This window comes from Heteronotia binoei, chromosome 8 (genome assembly GCF_032191835.1).
Source record: "Heteronotia binoei isolate CCM8104 ecotype False Entrance Well chromosome 8, APGP_CSIRO_Hbin_v1, whole genome shotgun sequence".
In the NCBI taxonomy this organism is placed as follows: domain Eukaryota; kingdom Metazoa; phylum Chordata; class Lepidosauria; order Squamata; family Gekkonidae; genus Heteronotia; species Heteronotia binoei.
The window spans coordinates 101,171,450-101,188,911 of record NC_083230.1 but is presented as its reverse complement, the minus strand read 5'-3'; the positions used below and the strand labels follow the sequence as shown (position 1 = coordinate 101,188,911).

Here is a 17,462-nt window from a genome sequence, read left to right as displayed (position 1 = left end):
TACAACTGATCTCCAGGCGATAGAGATCTGTTCACCTGGAGAAAATGGCTGCTTCGGAAGGAGAACTCTATGGTACTCTACTCCACTGAAGTCCCTCTCCACCCCAAACCCTGCCGTCTTCAGGCTGCACCCTCAAAATCTCCAGGCATTTCCCAACCTGGAACTCTCACCCCTAGCTTGAATATAGCGCATGTGTGATCAATCCACTCTCCTCCACATTTTAAAATGCGTTCTTTCATTCTGTATTGTTCTTCCACATGGTGATGAAAATTTTACTACATTCTTGCACTTGATTGGAAACTTGGGGCCGCAGATTCACCTCTCCACACGATAGGACAATGGATGACCAGCTTCCCAACTGGTTACATTCACATTGTGGTATCTTAGTGCCCTGCAAATTACGTTTTTTTAACATGTCGTTCTGCTGAAGTCCCATGATTTCTATGGGGATTAAGGTTACGACTAATTTTTCCCATGGATTGCAGTGGGATTTAGGTGTAATTTAGGTGTAATTCTAAGTTGTTAGTGACATGTGAAGTGAGGTAGGAAGGAGTTTTAAATAAAAAAGAATGTGAGGCGAGGGCCTGCTAGTTCAGTAGTTGAGCACATGCTTGTGTGTATAACATTCCAGATTTTGTCCTTGGTGTATTGACATAACGGATCTTGGGCAGTTCACAAGCCATAGAGAGCATCTCCTTGTGCCAACAGACAATATTTGGCTAAGTGGACCAGTAGTCTGAGGCGGCTTCATAAACTATCAACAACAGAGTGACAACACTCAACCCTGAAGCGCTTTTCTTATACAGAGTGTTTTGAGAGGTTACGTCTGCTTCGTCCTCCCAGCCTTTTGTAATTGTTCCCTGTGGCGGCCATTCTGTGACTCGTTCTGCCTTCCATGGAAACCATATTTGGTGGTGCCTTCTACCTTTTCTCAAAACCCCAGAGTGCCCAGATAGGGCTGCCAAGCCCTCGGTCCTGGCGGGGAATCCCCTGCCCCGGAGGTTCCCAACCCACCGGCCCACATTAGGCGAGAACCTCCCCCAGCGTCATTGGCATGATGATGTCAACCGGAAGTGACGTCATCAAAATGGTGGCACCTGTGCGGGGCCACTCTAGGCGTTTCCAGGAAAACTCTATGGTATAATAAGTTTCCAGGGAAACTCTATGGTACAATAGGTACCAGAGAGTTTTAACCTCCCAAATGGCTAGAGCGTCGGGGGGGACCATAGAGTTTCCCCAGAAATGCCTAGAGCAGCCTGCAGCATTTTGATGACATCACTTCTTTGCGCGTGCACAATGCGCGCGCAGGGGAATGTCCCCCGTCAGGGTTTGAAGAGAACTTGGCAACCCTATGCCCAGAGTCTCAACATGGTTAGGGAGCCCTGCCTGCCTCAGAGAACGGTTCAGTTCAGGTTGAAATGCACCTTAGAAACCAACAGCATTGTGGGAGTATGACCATTCAAGAGTCAAAGTTCCCTTTTATCAGATCTTTGACTCTCAAAAGCTCATGACCCAAGAATCTTGTTGGTCTCTATGGTGCTACTGGACATGAATCTAGCTGGGTGTATTTATTTATTTAGCTGACTTGTATTCCACCCTTTCCCACAAGTAGGTTCAGAGCAGATAACAACAGTTATCCAGATAACCAGGTTATCTGCAGGTTAGGCAACAGTTAAAACTTACAATCAAAATCATAACAATACAGAACAATACAATAAAACCATAAAACGAAAGTATAGATCATAGATGGTGGCTTCAGTTGGGCACATTCTACAAATCAGTATACTAATGGTCCAAAAAATACAATGGGTGGATGATGGTAGCAAGGAAGGCCAGCAGATGGAATAGGAAGCCCACAGCCTCAGCCAAAGGCCTGGCAGAATAGCTCCGTTTTACAGGCCTTCTGAAATGGTAACAAGTCAGAAAGGGCCCAGATCTCTATGGGGAGCTGATTCCACCAAGCCGGGGCCAAGGCCGAAAAGGCCGTGGCCCTGGTTGAGGCAAGGTGGATGTCCTTCAGGCCCGGGACGGTCAGCAAATGTTGCGACCAGATCGTAACAATCTCCGGGGCACATATGTTCTACTGAAGACCAACATGGCTGATCTCTCAAACTGCCTTGAAGACAACCAGTTGGGAAGTGCTTTTCAACAGTCCCTGTTTTTAATCTCAAAAATTCATCTACCAAATTGGGTCAGTTTATCCTTCATAAATGGCACGGGCTATTTGGTACAAATTCTTGTCTTTTTAGGAGAATGTACACACCAATACCTTGGCATTATATCAGGAAATGTTGCATCTGCAGCTTTATTCCACCCCCCTTCACACAGAGCCTGACATTTTTGTCTGTGATTCTGCTAAACCAATCTCTCTGCCGTGCGTGTGTGAATTTACTGGATTAGTGGGACTGAAATGATTTACCTCCCTTGGTCAGCAACAATTGGATTAATTCCTGGAAGTTGTAAATGCTGTTTGTGCAGTTATATGTGCCTTGGGCTAAGGTCCTGTTGGAACTAGTAAGAAGCTCAGCAGGATTAAATTGGAGAGGAGGTATTTTAAGGAAGGAAAATGTCAGGTGCAGAAGGAAGCAATCTCGGTTATTCAATACAGTGTGCTCTTGCATCTGAATTCACACTGAACAAAGTTTCTTGGGGCAGAATGGAAAAACCAGCAAAAGGCCTACCGAATTCTCTCCTATATACTGAATTCCCTTGATTCCTCCCTAGCAAATTTCTATTTCTGCCATCCAAATTGAGCTGTTGTTTGATACTTTCTTCCCTCTGTTTAAAGATTGCTTTTGAGTTCCATTTGGCTTCAATGGACAGAGAATCTCCCTCACCCAAAAGTGTGGTTGACTGGGCAACCTCTATCGAGGGCTACAGTCCTCAAGAATTACCGAGTCACTGTTTGATTGTAAGTTGGATTCCTGTCATCTTTGTCTCTTAGGATCTCCCAACAAGTGGAGGCCAGCCGGACGCAGTTGCGGGCAATCAATGAGAGAGTCACTCTAGCTCAAGCCAAAATCGACAAGATAAAGGGCAGCAAGAAGGCTATTAAGGTACTGGACGTTTGTTGCTGCCACTCCACTGTAAATTTAAATTGCTTTATAGGTGAGGAACTGAAACTGGGAGATGGACATCAAGTTCGGAATCCATAGTTCCACCTTCTGAATTAACATGTCACCTGTCCAGTGCATGGTTTACCATCTTTACGTGGCCCAGACTAAGAAGATCTAGAGCAGGGATGTCAAATAGCGGCCCAGGGGCTGAATCAGGCCCCTGAGCAACTGGATCTTGTCTTCTTCCTTCTCCCTCTCTCTCGCTTCCTTCTGCATCTCAGTTTGCTTTGCAAGGCTTGCTCAATTGCACAGGAGCTACAGAGCAAAACCTCAATTTTCTCCATTGGTTGAGACTCCTTCCCCTCCTGGTCCCCTGGGGAGGGAGGGAAGGAGCCAGAGCTTCCTTTGTTCAGTTCTCTGGATCCCATGGGAGAAATACAAAGAAAGCACCTTTAAGACCAGCAAGTGCTAATGTTTTAAGCATGCTTTATTTTGTTTTTGTTTTTTTAAAATAGTTGTGTTTGTGTCCTTTAAAAAGTTTTTATCTCTGCTACCTAATCTTAAATAGGTAAATAGGCCCAGCCTGACAAGGTCTCATTTATGTCAGATCCAGCCCTCATAACAAATGAATTTGACACCCCTGATTTAGAGACCTGTGGGGTCAGCTGGAAATATGTATACGGATAAATAGTGCACATGTTTAAACTGGTTTTAATCTGTTTTATATTTGTATATCTAACTACTGAAATGTTGATATGTTTAGATCAGGGGAGTCAAACATGCAGCCCGGGGGCCAAATCAGGCTCGCGAGCAACTCGTTGTCTGCTTCCTTCTACCTCACAACTTGCTTTGCCAGGCTTGCTCAATCACACAGGAGCTACAGAGCAAAGCTCCTCCCTTGGAGAGGAAGTGGAAAGAGAGTTAAACTTTGCCAGGCTCTCTCAATAGCACAGCAGAGCTACTGAGCCAAGCCTCTCTTCCTTCTGTTGACTGAGGCTCAACAAGCCAGTGAGGTGGATTAGGCTGAGCGTGTGTGTTTGTCTGTGTTCTATATAAAGTTCATATCTCCCCTACCTGGCATTACATTTTATGACGCACATAGTGCAGCCCAACAAGGTGAAGATCCCGTCCTCATAACAAATGACTTTGACACCCCTGGTTTAGATTCTTTTTTGTGATCCTCCCTGAGCCCGCTTGCAGGGAGGGCAGAATATAAATTTAAATAACTAAATGAATGGTGGTTTCCCATTGCCATCTTAAATATGTGTTGGCAAAGTACATCTTTCTAGGATGACATGTTGAGATTCTTTCTTTCACTCTGTCTCTCTCTTTCTCTCTCTCTCTCTGTGTTCACACACTCATCTGCCCAGGTGTTCTCCAGTGCTAAATACCCAGCTCCAGAGCGGCTGCAAGAATATGCCTCCGTTTTTGCTGATGCAGAAGACCCAGATGCACAGAAGCGACTCAGGCGCAAGATTCAGAGCAAGCACCGAGCATTAGATGAGAAAGCTTTGCAGGTAAGGAAAGGGGAGGAGCAAAAGGACCTTACTGGGTGAGGAAGCCAGCGACCGTTTTGAAAGGAACAAGAGTTCTCTTGGGTTTGGGATTTGAGGAGTCAAGGGGCTGCAAAGGCCTGGAATACTTGTGGGAGGAAAAAAGCACTGCAGAGATCGAAGGCTGCCTTGCTAGAAGCTACCACCGCTCAGTGCTGGTGAGCCCAACTCAGGAAGTGTACGTACAGTCTTCTGAGATGTACCAACTGTCTCGGCTGAAGGTGGAACCGACAGGGCCGGCCCTAGACTGTCTGGTACCATAGGCAAGGCTAACTTCTGGTGCCCCCCCCCCTTACTGATAACATCACTGAGTCACATCGGGGAGGCCCAATTCTGCACCTCCAGAAGGCTGGCATCCTAGGCAATCACCTAGTTTGCCTAGTGGCAGGGCCAGCCTTGGGTACCGATGGGAGATAATTCATTTTTATAACTTTTGCTTCTTGGACAAAACGCAGCCCTACATGTCAGGAAGGGGACAAGGAAAATGAGCTTTCTGCTCACCAGTTGTTTCAGCAGCCGTAGCTCTCGGTGCAATGTCTTTTGAACTGTGTTCTGGGAAACCCTGGCATTCGTTGACAAATATCACCAGGCTTTCTGGGCTCATGTGGTCTGTTTAAGTGCCTGGCTCTCTCTGCAAGATACTGGAGCAGCTGGAGCAAGCCTCAGTGTGTGCACAAACCCTCCATATCTGCTTTTTAAGTAAGTGAGTTAAAATACAGCTGGTGGGGTTTTTCCCCCAGCTCCTGTGATTCCCTGGAGGCTAGGGAAGAACATCCAGCAAGTGTATGGAAATAGCCAAGGCAAAGAATGTAGCTTGTCCACAGTGTTATAGACTGATTTTCAGAACTGTCAAGGGCACGGAGTGCGGTTCTGTCCCCAAGAGGGGGCCAAGCACGTGTTGCTGCTGTCCTGAGATGAGGCTAATATCCACTTTGAGGACCGGGAACAGATGGAGGAACCCTCTGGAGGGCCAGGAAGGCTCGACAAAGCTGTTTGCGTTCCTGCTTCCTAGCAAGCCCAAAAATAAAGCTGCCCTGAATAATTCAGTGCTTTATACTTTCCTCCGGTTTAATGGAAGCCAAAGCCTGTCTCGTCAAAAGTTGCCTGAATATTTCAGGGCTGGTCTTGGAACTGGCAGTGGAGCGATGAGGAGCAGAGTTTCCAGGTGTGCAGAGCACTTCTTTGTAGCCCAAACTTCAGACTGTTGGCATCACTTGTTAGGCTCTACCCTGCGCTGTCGAAAGCAGAATTTGGCCGGGACCCGCCAATGAAAAAGGCTATTTAGATAATACCACCTGCTTCTTTCAGAAGGACACAGGATCCTCATACCTGATAGGTGGCTCTAGTCCTCATGGTATTGGGGCCGTTGAAGATCACTGATTGAAGCTGCCTTCTCTGGGGTCAGGGGGTTGATCCTTCTGGCTCAGGACTGTTCTAGTCTAAGTGGCTTCAATTTTCCAAGGCAGAGGCCTTTCCCAGCCTTGCTACCTGAAATTGGCTTTGAGTAGCCTTAAAAAGGTGTAGTCCCCTGTGCAAGCACCAGTCATTTCTGACTCTGGGGTGACACTGCTTTCACAGCGTTTTCACAGCAGACTTTTTTACAGAGTGGTTTGCCATTGCCTTCCCAGTCATCTACACTTTCCCCCAAGCAAGCTGGGTACACATTTTACCAACCTCAGAAAGATGGAAGGCTGAGTCAACCTTGAGCCAGCTACCTGAACCCAGCTTCCGCAGGGATCGAACTCAGGTCATGAGCAGAGAACTTGGACTGCAGTACTGCAGCTTTGCCACTCTGCACCACAGGGCTTAAAGCCTTAAAGCATTAAAAATGATATCTACACCAAAACACGGGTCCTTAACTTATACTGATGCCCAGTGTACTCTTGCAACTCTAATCTGACCACTTCCCATCATGCCCTCTGAAAGTGTTCTTTATTTAACTATTTAACTTTATTTAAGAATGCCAGATATTGCACTGTGATTATATAAGGTGCCAATATATGGTGGGATATGGGGATCCTCTGGAATTACAGTGTAAGGTTTTGCCCAAGTTCAACCACGAGACTCCTTAAGTTGGTTCAAAAGAAGCTTTTAATGATGAAGCTTGAAGCAGACATTAATGGTGTGCATTCGCAAGGCCAAGTCTTGCCAGCCTGAAATGAATCAGAAGTGATCTGGCCGTTATAGATTACACATAACAGCTCCCCTCTTTCCCGCGCCCACCAAAAGTTCATTTTCAGGCCTCAGTGTTACATCCCAACAAGGTCACATTCCAAGTACTCTTCCCTTTTTTTAGTTGGTCCATATCAACGTTGCCCAGAGAGATCAGATTAGAGCCGTCTCCCTGCAGCCCTCTTCCACCTGCAGACCTAACACTTCCCACTACACAGAAAATAACAAATGCCTAAAGAAAAACAATGGGTGTTAATACTTGTGATTACAATTACAATATATGGTTTTGAAATCATAAAGGCTAAGATATAATAAAGCAATATTAAACCATTAATAAGCAAAGATAATAATACCAGTAATACAAATAGCAGGGAAACACCGAAGCCATAACTATCAGTCAGGGACTTCTTCCTGACATACAGCTTGTCTCCAGACTACAGAGATCAGTTCCCCTGGAGAAAATGGATGATTTGAAAGGTAGACTCTTTGGCAGTGTACCTCACTGAGATCCTTGTCCCCCCCCCAGGCTCCACCCCCAAATCTCCCATGAGTTTCCCAGTCTAGGGCTCCCAACCCTTGCTGGTGGCCAGGGAAGACCTGGCAACCCTAACTGTGAACATGTGGTTGACGTGCCACACATGGGTGCAGGGTGGTAGGAATGTGCTATGGGATGATCCTCAAAATGGGGCACAACCATGTGAACCGTGCTGCATGCTGTCCCCTGGAAGCTTTTGCACGTTGCCCATCAGAAAGCCGAGTGACACCCCCACCCCCTCGCCCCGGTTAGTTGAGGAGCAATTCCCAGTGGGCTGCACTTGATCTCTCCAGCATCTGAGAGAGAGAGAAATGTCAAGGACACTGAAGTGCATCTCAGTTGGAATAGGAAAAAAATAAGCTGTAGAGCGGGAAGGGCCAAAGTTCAGTGTTCAAAAAAAGGTGGTGATGGGAACTAGCTTTGCATTTGTAGAGGCTTCAGGGCATCTTTAGCTAAAAGATCTGAGAAGCAGGACTGGGAAAAGACCCGCCTGACAGGCAGCCAAAGGGAACATAGTGATTGAAGGCAGTTGCTGCCAGCTTGGGTGAGCAGTTGGCCTGATTTTGTATATATATGGCATAAGAACATAAGAGAAGCCATGTTGGATCAGGCCAGTGACTCATCCAGTCTAACACTCTGTGTCACACAGTGGCCAAAAAATCCAGGTGCTATTAGGAGGTCCACCAGTGGGGCCAGGATACTAGAAGCCCTCCCACTGCTGCCCCGCCCCTCAGCACCAAGGCAGCTACTTCTTGGGTCTGATTTGGATAGCCCAATCTCGTCACCTCTCAGAAGCTAAACAGGGAGACTCTCAAGGAAGCCAGGGTTGTGACGCAGAGGCAGGTAACAGCAAACCACCTCTGAACCTCTCTTGCCTTGAAAACCCTACTGGGTCACCATAAATCAGCTTTGACTCGATGGCACTTTCCACCAACACCACTTCTTGGGCAAGCAGAGCGAGGCCTTCACACTTGATGGTTTGACTCTTCCTGGTTTTCAGTCTGCTTGTAACGCCATCTCTTGTTTCGCACCATTATTTTGGAACGTGAAAGTCAGAAGTGAGCTTAAGGAACCAATTCTACATTTCCAGTTTGAAGCTCCGTTTCGAGAGGGGACCAGGAAAGGTGTCAAAAGCACTGCCAGGCTGTAGCTTTCTCCAGGTACTCACACTGGCAAATTCTGCACCAAAGCTCTGAATACAGGCTCCCCAGCGACGTCTGTTTAAATGCAAGATCTGTGCTGCAGGACCAGATCGACATGTTTTTTGAGGGGGGGCAAAATTGAAAAAATTTCGCCCCCTTATGGGCCCATTCAATCTTATGGGCCCCTAGAACAGAATGGACTCCATACCCAATTTGGCGCCCCCTCCCCAGCAGTGCCCGGGGCAAGCGCTCCCTCTGCTCCCCCCTAGATCCAGCCCTGTGTGTGCGGAAAAACATTGCCATGGGTGCAACAGCTGAAGCGAGGCCTCTAAAATGCTGTGATTTGCGGGGAGATAACGGCCTCTATTTCCTCTCTGGTGTCCTTGTCACCGCGCTGGAGAGAGCAACAGGCAGGCCTCCCTCCCTTGCTAATTGAATTTCACAGAAGGAAAGTCGCCGTGACCAGCGGGGCTCAGAGAGGGCGGCAAGTGGTGCTAGCAAACACGAGGGCGCTCTGCGAGGCTTAAAAAATTAGATGTTGATATGTGCATATTAATGGTTGGAAGGCGCTTATTTCTGAATGGTCTTGACTCCCCCCCCCCCACACACACACACCCATCCTCAGTAGCAGTTCATCATCTTCTTTCATTCACTTCTACCATGGCTAATAATAAGATGCTCCCATCATCCAGGAGTGCAAGTCGGAATGGATTTTTCAAGCTCTCCCTCTCGTGTGACCATGTGGCAGAAGCCAGGGCAGGAGGAGGCCAGAGAGGGCTGATTCAGTTCTCAGCTGGGTCCTGCTGAATTCTATGATTTGAAATGAGGTCTGGGATACAGCTGAGAGGTGGCAGAACCTGCTTCTTATTCTGTGTAAATTAACTTTTTATTACTCTTTCCAGAACCCAACGAGTAGAGCATATAAATTCGTATAGCCTGGTACATTACTGGAGACCATTCACTAAGAAATTGAATGTTGCAGAAATATAGATCATATAACCAGCATCGAAGCTTATAGTTGTAAACAAGATAAATGTTTGAATAATACTATATAGTTACCGCAAAGATCGTCTATAAGTTCAGGAATTTGCTGTTGGGGTGTTAAATATTCAAGGATAGGAAACCAAATGGAAGCAAAATTAGGGGATGCATTTTGAATCTCAAAATGTCTAATGTTGTCAGCAATACTTCCTCTAAGCTGTGGAGTCGTGTGAGCAAAAATTCTACTTTGTGAGCTACTGGCATTAAAGTTGTGAGCTGCTGCATAAATTAGTTTGCTCTGGGGCCATTTTTCCTGAGCGAAGACAAAAATGTGTGAGCTGGAGGCTAAGAAACTAAGCTAGCTCGCATTAACTCAGCTTAGATGGAACACTGGTTGTCAGTAAGTTTTGCCATTATATAGACCTCCCACAATTTTTTATGTCATTGAGATACTGAAGGAGCTACTGTGCTCTTCTAGTTTCTCGCTGTACTGTTTCTTATTCTGGAAATAGGGACCTTTGAGCGCAGGCTTATCCTTTCCCCACCCAGAGCGCCTGCCTTTGCTCTCTTCCCCTGACTTGAATAGCTATGCTTCATTCTTGATGGGAAAGCTGCATTTGGACAAGGGTGCAAAGGAGGCAGTGCTCTCCCCCCTTAATGCTAGCTGGCCCATCCACCACCAGGGAAAGGGTGTGTGTGTGTGTGCGTGCAGGGCTTTTTTGCAGAAAAAGCCCAGCAGGAACTCATTTGCATATTAGGTCACACCCCCGACACCACCATTATTTCTCACAGAGCATTTTTTTTTTAGAAAAAGCTCAGCAGGGACTCATTTGCATATTAGGCCACACCATTGTTTCACACAATGCTTTTTTGTAGAAAACACTCAGCAGGAACACATTTGCATGTTAGGCCACACTCTCTGCCGCCAAGCCAGCCAGAACTGTGTTCCTGTGCTATCCTGCTCAAAAAGCTCTCTGTGTGTGTGAGCGTGTGTAAAGAGCAGAGCAGTTCCCCTCCCAAAGGCTGCCTGTGCGTGCGTCAACTGTTATTTACACATGGCCCCTCGACTGAGGAGTCAGAGAAGGGGTGATGCCAGCTGTGTAAGGCCTTTGTCCCCCTCCCACAGATAAGGAGGCAGGCAGCATGGTCACCATCGGGGGTATAGAGATGGCTTTGTTGTCAGGGGCAGCGCTTCTTGGCCAGCGGCCTGGGCTGCCCGCCTACCACCCCCAATGCTCCCAAGGGATTGAGAGCTGTGCTGTTTGCCTTCCCAGGAGAAGCTGAAGTACTTCCCAGTTTGCGTCAGCGCCCGAGTCCACCAGGAAGATGATGCCGAGGAAGGCCTTGGGAGCCTCCCCAGGAATATCAGCTCCCTCAGCTCCCTGCTGCTCTTCAACACCACCGAGAACCTGTAAGTGTTGCACCTGCTTGGCCCGGAATGGCTGCTCTTTGCTAGCACTGAATGCATCCAGGCACCTGTTCTGTTCCTGAAGGAGCCCTGCTTTCGGGAGTCGCAGCACACGCGTCCACCCTTCTTCCCATCTGGATTTGAAGTCCACTTTTCTTCCTTGTCTCCTTCCTTAAGTTTTTGCAGCGATGATTTCCACCCCCTCCGTACGCTGTCCTCCTCCAAACTCCATCCTCTTTGTTTGTCTTAGCTTTTTTGTGACTGACGTACTTACAGCAGTCACTCCGCAGCAGCTGTTTGGTAGGAAGTGGTGTGGAGAGCCTAAGGAGAGCCAGTTTGGTGTAGGGGTTGAGCGTGTGGACTCTTATCTGGAAGAACCAGGTTTGATTCCCCACTCCTCCACTTGCAGCTTCTGGAATGGCCTTGGGTCAGCCATAGCTCTTGTAGGAGTTGTCCTTGAAAGGGCAGTAGCTGTGAGAGCTCTCTCAGCCCCCCCACCTCACAGGGTGCCTGTTGTGGGGGAGGAAGGTAAAGGAGATTGTGAGCCGCTCTAAGCGCGGAATATATATCCAATGTCGTCGTCATCTTCTTGTGGTTGCTGGATCATCAGCTGAACATGAAATAACAGTATATTTAGGAGGTGAAAAGAGAGGGAGGAGACAGAGAGGGGAGGCTGCTGGGTCCTCTTGTCCCTGTGCTGGGTCAAATTTCCCTCTTTTCCTTTGTCCTTTCAAGCGGATCGCTTGCTGCCGCCTTATTTATTTTATCTTAATCTATTTTTAGCCCGCCCTTCTCATAGAACAGGCTCAGGGCAGGTTACATCATAAAAACAGTCAACAGTAAAAGCCCGATTTAAAATATATAAAATCTAAAATTACAAAGACTAAGATGGCAAAATTCTGCCTCACAGACATGGCCTATTGTCCAGGTCCAGCAGGTCTTGTAGCACTGGGATGGAATGCGGGGGAGGCCGGTAACAAGTGACGTCCACTGCCTCAGCTGAAAGCCTGCTGAAAGAGCTCTGTTTTACAGGCCCTGCGGAATTTAAGCTTATTTGGTTGTAGTTGGGGGTTGGGGATCCCCTGGTTTGAAGGCCCTCCCCCCGCTTCAGGGTTATCAGAAAGCGGGGGGGGGGGTGAATGTCCGCCGGGCACTCCATTATACCCTACGGAGACCGCTTTCCATGGGTTATAATGGAGAATCGATCCAGGGGTATCTGGGGCTCTGGAGGGGGCCCTGTTTTTTGAGGTGAAAGGCAGCACATTTTTAGCATAGCATCTGGTGCCTCGCCTCAAACCCACCTCCCAAGTTTCAAAAAGTTTGGACCTGGGGTCTAATTCTATGGGGTCTAATTCTATGAGCCTTAAAAGAAAGAGCCCCCATCCTCCATGATTTCCAGTGGAAGGAAGTCATTTAAATGGAGTGCGGTCCCTTTAAAGGTGATGGCCGGAACCCCCTTCAGTCAGGCTTGCTCCTGGCTCCACCCCCAAAGTCCCTGGATATTTCCTGAGTCAGAGCTGGCAACCCTAAGGATCCTGGGCCTGGGCCCCCTCGCTGGTGCAGTTTAACAACTGACGTTGATGGAGTGAGAGCAGAAAGTAGCCGAACACCCCTGTCATACCTGGCTGATCCCCCTTCCCCAGTTCCCCAGTGTTTGTGTCGCTCAGAAGGACAGCAGAAAGCAGCCAGGTATCCCTCCCAGAGCATAGTTTGCACTGCACTTTGTGCCATTTGTATTAATTGTACCCCCCACCCCCCGGGAAGCCAGCTTTATGGCTCAAAAACAAGATTAAAAATGCATGCAGTCCAGTAGAGCATTTTTAGTACATGTTATCCTGCCTTTTCCCCCAAGGAGGTCAGGGTGGCATAAGCGGTTCTCTCCTCCTCTGTTTTATACTTATAACAGCCTGATCTAAGGCTCGGTGGAGAGAGAATGACCCAGTCACCAAGCTGGAACAAAAGGAACATGACAAGGAAGGTATACATAGTGTTTGGTTGTAGCCTTCTCACTTTGGACCATTATTAAGTAGTGATGCCAGGCACCAGGGGGGGCCTGAGGATTTCCCCCTGAAATTACAGCTCATCTCCTGACTGCAGAGAGCGATTGGTTCCCCTGGAGAAAGGGGGTGGGCTCTATAGCACTGCACTCCACTGAAGTCCCTGTCTTCCCCAGGCTCCATCCCCAAATCTCCAGGGGTTTTCCAACCTGGATCTGGCAACCCTGCCCCCCCCCCCCCGCTCTTCTGGTGGCCAAGGGGGTCTCTAGTATTAAGCCTCTCTTCTTCTCTCTCTGCCTTTTTCTTGAGCTCAGAAGAATTCTTGCCCTATTATTAAGTGTTGTTTTAGATCGGGGTCCCCGACTTCTTGGAGCCCATGGGCACCTTTGGAATTCTGATGTATTGTGTGGGCGCAGGCACACATGGCTGTCACAGGAAATGGAGCCAGCCACAAAATGGTTCCTGCACCTTCAGTCTCCTTCCTTCCTTCCTGCTCCTGCACCTTCAATCACCTTCAGTCACCTGGTGAAGGTCCTTGTGCTGTGGCACCAGCTGCTGCCAAGAAAACATTTTAAAATCTCCATAGCTATTTATAATCTCCAGTGGCGGATCAGAAGCCCAGCTGGGCAAAAGCTAGGGTGGCCAACCTCTAGGCGGGGGTGGGGATCTCCTGGAATTATAACTGATTTCCAGACAACAGATATCAGTCGCCCTGGAGAAAATGGCAGCTTCGGAGGGCAGAATCTATGGCAGGAGTGGCCAGACTTGCTTAACAATAAGAATAAATATATCTTTGAGAGCCACAAGACATGAATGTCAGATGTAGGTAGGTAGATAGGAAGGAAGATAGATGGGAAGAAGGGAGAGAGGTGGAAAGAAAGCAACTTTAAATGCCTTCTCCAAGCCAGCTGCTGGGGTGGTGGGGACTTTGAGAGCTGCAAAATATGAGTGAAAGAGCCACATGTGGCTCCCCGAGCTGCAGTTTGGCCACCCCTACTGTATGGTATCCTACCCTGCTGAGGCCCTTCCCCTGGCTCCACCCTCAGATCTCCAGGAATCTCTCTAATCAGAGTTGGCAACCCCAGCATAAGTCCCACCTGGCCCCTCCAACTTTCTAAAAACACTTGGCAGGTGCTAGGAAAGTTGTTAGTAAGTTAGTTAGTTCGCTGTAGTGGCTAAGTGTGTGGACTCTTATCTGGGAGAACCGGGTTTGATTCCCCACTCCTCAACATGCAGCTGCTGATGTGATCTTGAGTCACTCACAAGTTCTCACAGAGCTATTCTCTCAAGAGCAGTTTCTGTTAGAGCTCAGTCAGCTCCACCTACTTCACAGGGTGTCTCTTGTAGGGAGGGGAAGGGAAAAGAGACTTTAAACTGCTCTGAGACTCCTTCGGGTAGTAAAGGGCAGGATACAAATCCAGTCACCTCCTCCTCCTTCACCATGGCACCCATGGGCAGCAATTTGGGGACCCTTGCTTTAGGATTTTTTAAGCCTGTGCCGCCCCCACCTCCTTTCTTTCGGGCATCTGCTCCCTGTTTGCCTAAATGGGGGTGGAGCTTCTGGGCATCTCTGTGAGGGAGACCTGTGTGAGAAGCCAGTTGGTGTCAGCAGCTTGTCTCTCTCTGGTGAAAGGTGAAAATCCAGATTACTGGAGCAGAAGTGAGAACATGCTATGTCAGGAAAACCATTCCTCAGCCTGAAAGTGACAGCTTTGTGGTTTTCCCCTGGTTGAATCCGTGCGGTCAGGCCTCTTCCTACAGCCTGTACCTTTCGTTCTGTCTCAAGGTGGGCCTGACTGGCTTTTCTTCTCCTTCAGGTACAAAAAATACGTTTTCCTCGACCCTCTGGCTGGAGCAGTGACCAAGACCCACGTGGCTCTGGCGACGGAGAAGGAAGAGAAGCTCTTTGATGCTCCCCTCTCCATCACTAAAAGGGGGCAGCTGGATCAGCAGGTGAGCTCTCTCAGAGAGAGGGGGGGGGGAGGGAGAGAAGTCTGATACCCCCACTAGGCTTCCTAGTTGACAACAATAGGGGCCTTGTGCTTACCCCCACACTGGAGTACAGAAAGAGCCGTAAGCATATATATATTTCTATTTCATGTGCTGCTGTTGGCTGCTGTTAACTTGGGAAGGAGAGAGGGAAGCAGGAAAGTGGAGGCGGCTATGGGGGCTTTCACAAGAGGGAAAGGAGGACCAGTGGGGGAGGGGGGAAATGAGATACCCCCTCACACAAATCCTTGTGGTGTCCTCCACACACACCGCCACTGCTGCTTGTCACCTTCTTTCCTCCTGAATGAATTGACATGAAATTGCCTTATACTAAATCAGACCATTGGTCCACCAAGGTGAGTCCTGGCAGCTGTTCTTCAGGGTCCCAGACGGAGGTCTTTCACATAACCCACCACCTGAACCTTTTGTGTGTGTGTGTTTGAATGTGAATTAACATTTTATTGCATTTTATTCAAAGGAAAAAAGAACCATACACCAACACAAAACAAGATTTTAAATAGTATAGCATAACAACATCAGCAGTTGAAACCAAGTGTGAAAAATAATAGTATGTAAAATTCCATAGCAAAAATAGAACCTTTTTTTATTTTTTAATCTTGAAGTGCCGGGGATTGAACCTGGAACCTTCTCCGTGCAAAAGCCACAGGCCCTCTCCTATTCCATTCTCCCCTTTTCAGCACTGCCCACTGATGCTGTGTGACAGCGTTTTCAGCAAATAATATAACCCTGGTCAGCTTTAGCCAGGTGTGCAAACCATCTTCTCGCTTTTAAACAAGTCACAATTAGCATTAACCTTGATGGAGACCTACCTCCGCGCCACAGTGAATGCAAAAAAGACAAGGGAGTGGGCATTTGTGTGGGAAGGAGCGTCTGACTGGGGAAAGCATTACATGTGTGCATGCCATTATTTGGTCAGTACTTAACACAATTACTAATTGCATAACTGTAAGAAGGAGGGGGATTCCCAAACAGGGAGCTAATGAAGTATGCTACCGCCAGCCTTGGTATTTCCTGGGCAGAGGATCAGCTGGTACTGTGTTATAATTGACTTCATAACCCCATCGCCGCTAACAACATCTAGCGCAACAGAACAGCCTAAAAGCAAATAGTGCGCACAAAAGGAGATCCGTACAGCAAACAAAGCAGAAGAAGCATTGAGTGCCTTGGGAAACAGAACGTCATTGCGCTGACCTGGATAGTCCAGGCAAGCCCAGTCTCACCAGATCTCAGAAGCTAAGCAGGGCCAACGCTGGCAAGTACTTGGAAGGGAGACCTCCAAGGAATACTAGAGCCGGGACACAGAGGCAGGCGATGCAAGCCACCTCTCTGAAAAACATCCTAGCCCCACTAGGGGGCACCAGAAGTCACCAGAGCTTTTTTTTGTAGAAAAAGTCCAGCAGGAACACATTTATATTATTAGGCCACACAACCCTGACACCACCACAGTTTCACAGGGTCTTTTTTGTAGAAAAAGCCCAGCAGGAACTCATCTGCATATTAGGCCACACTCACTGACACCGAGCCAGCCGGAACTGCGTTCCTGTGCATTTCTGCTAAAAAAAACCCCTGAAAGTCACCATGACTTCCAGGCATGCAATCACACACATGTACACACACACACAAATACTAAAAAGAATGTCATCACTTGGTAGTAATCAAAATTAAACAGCGATGTTTGGGCAGGTTCATCTGAGGAGAGTGGCTTGGGAGTTAAAGGCTGTGTGTGGAATGAAACCCAAGGAGGGCAGTGGCTCCCCTGTTCCGTGTTGTCCTCGTCAGACCACTAAAAGTGCTGCTACAGCTGTAACACGCCCCCCCTTCTGTTTCCATGGGCTTCAGGTGCCTGAAAGCTACTTCTACGTGCCGGACTTGGGACAAGTGCCGGAGATAGACGTGCCATCCTATCTGCCTGACCTTCCTGGCATTGCCGCCGATCTGATGTATAGCGCTGACCTTGGGCCTGGCATCGCGCCTTCCGCCCCTGGCACTGCCATTCCCGAGCTGCCAACTTTCAACACAGAATCTGCCGAGCCCTTCCAACAAGGTGTTCCTTCTGTCTGTTCCTCTCCTTTCGAACTCTCTCGTTTAATTTGGGGTTGTACTTTCTCGGTACAAAGGACAAGCACACCACGCAGCTATTTTTCAGTGACAGCACTCCCTGGGGATCTCCTCCTCACTCCTTCCTTACTAGTATTTAGGCACCAAACCAAAATTTTGCAGAGAGAGCATTTGCTTGGGGGGGGGGGGGAGGGGGGACGGCAGTGTCTGGGATTGCTTTCAGTGGCTGCCGTTTCTTCTCAGCTCCGACTGATGTTGTTGCTGATGTTAATAGTCTTGAGCCTTGTGATTCATTTTGTGACTCCTGAATTTTTTGTTAGCCTTGGAGGTCCCTCCTCCACGTGGGATACAGATCTTCCAGTATTTACCAGGGAGGGAGAGCGTGACAAGCGACTCGTTTGCCTTCTGAATAGGATGGTAACTGTGATTTTTTTTTTACTGCAGAAGGCAGCTAGCTTCTTTGAGACATTCGTTAACTCGAGCTCGCGTTTCCTACCACTCTGCCCCCGTGAGCGGAGTGTCGGGAACAGATGGAGCAGTGCTGAACATG

General features: G+C 48.2%; 1 protein-coding gene across 1 annotated transcript in view; it reads left to right on the top strand.

The window, feature by feature from the left end:
- The window catches only part of WASHC1 (WASH complex subunit 1), a 44,045-nt gene that overhangs the window by 21,510 nt on the left and 5,073 nt on the right, over window positions 1-17,462 (top strand). Inside the window, exons 2-6 of the mRNA XM_060245738.1 lie at window positions 2,945-3,056; window positions 4,427-4,573; window positions 10,714-10,850; window positions 14,662-14,797; window positions 16,694-16,898. Coding sequence (XP_060101721.1) covers window positions 2,945-3,056; window positions 4,427-4,573; window positions 10,714-10,850; window positions 14,662-14,797; window positions 16,694-16,898 — 737 coding nt within the window. The remainder of the gene's footprint in view (window positions 1-2,944; window positions 3,057-4,426; window positions 4,574-10,713; window positions 10,851-14,661; window positions 14,798-16,693; window positions 16,899-17,462) is intronic.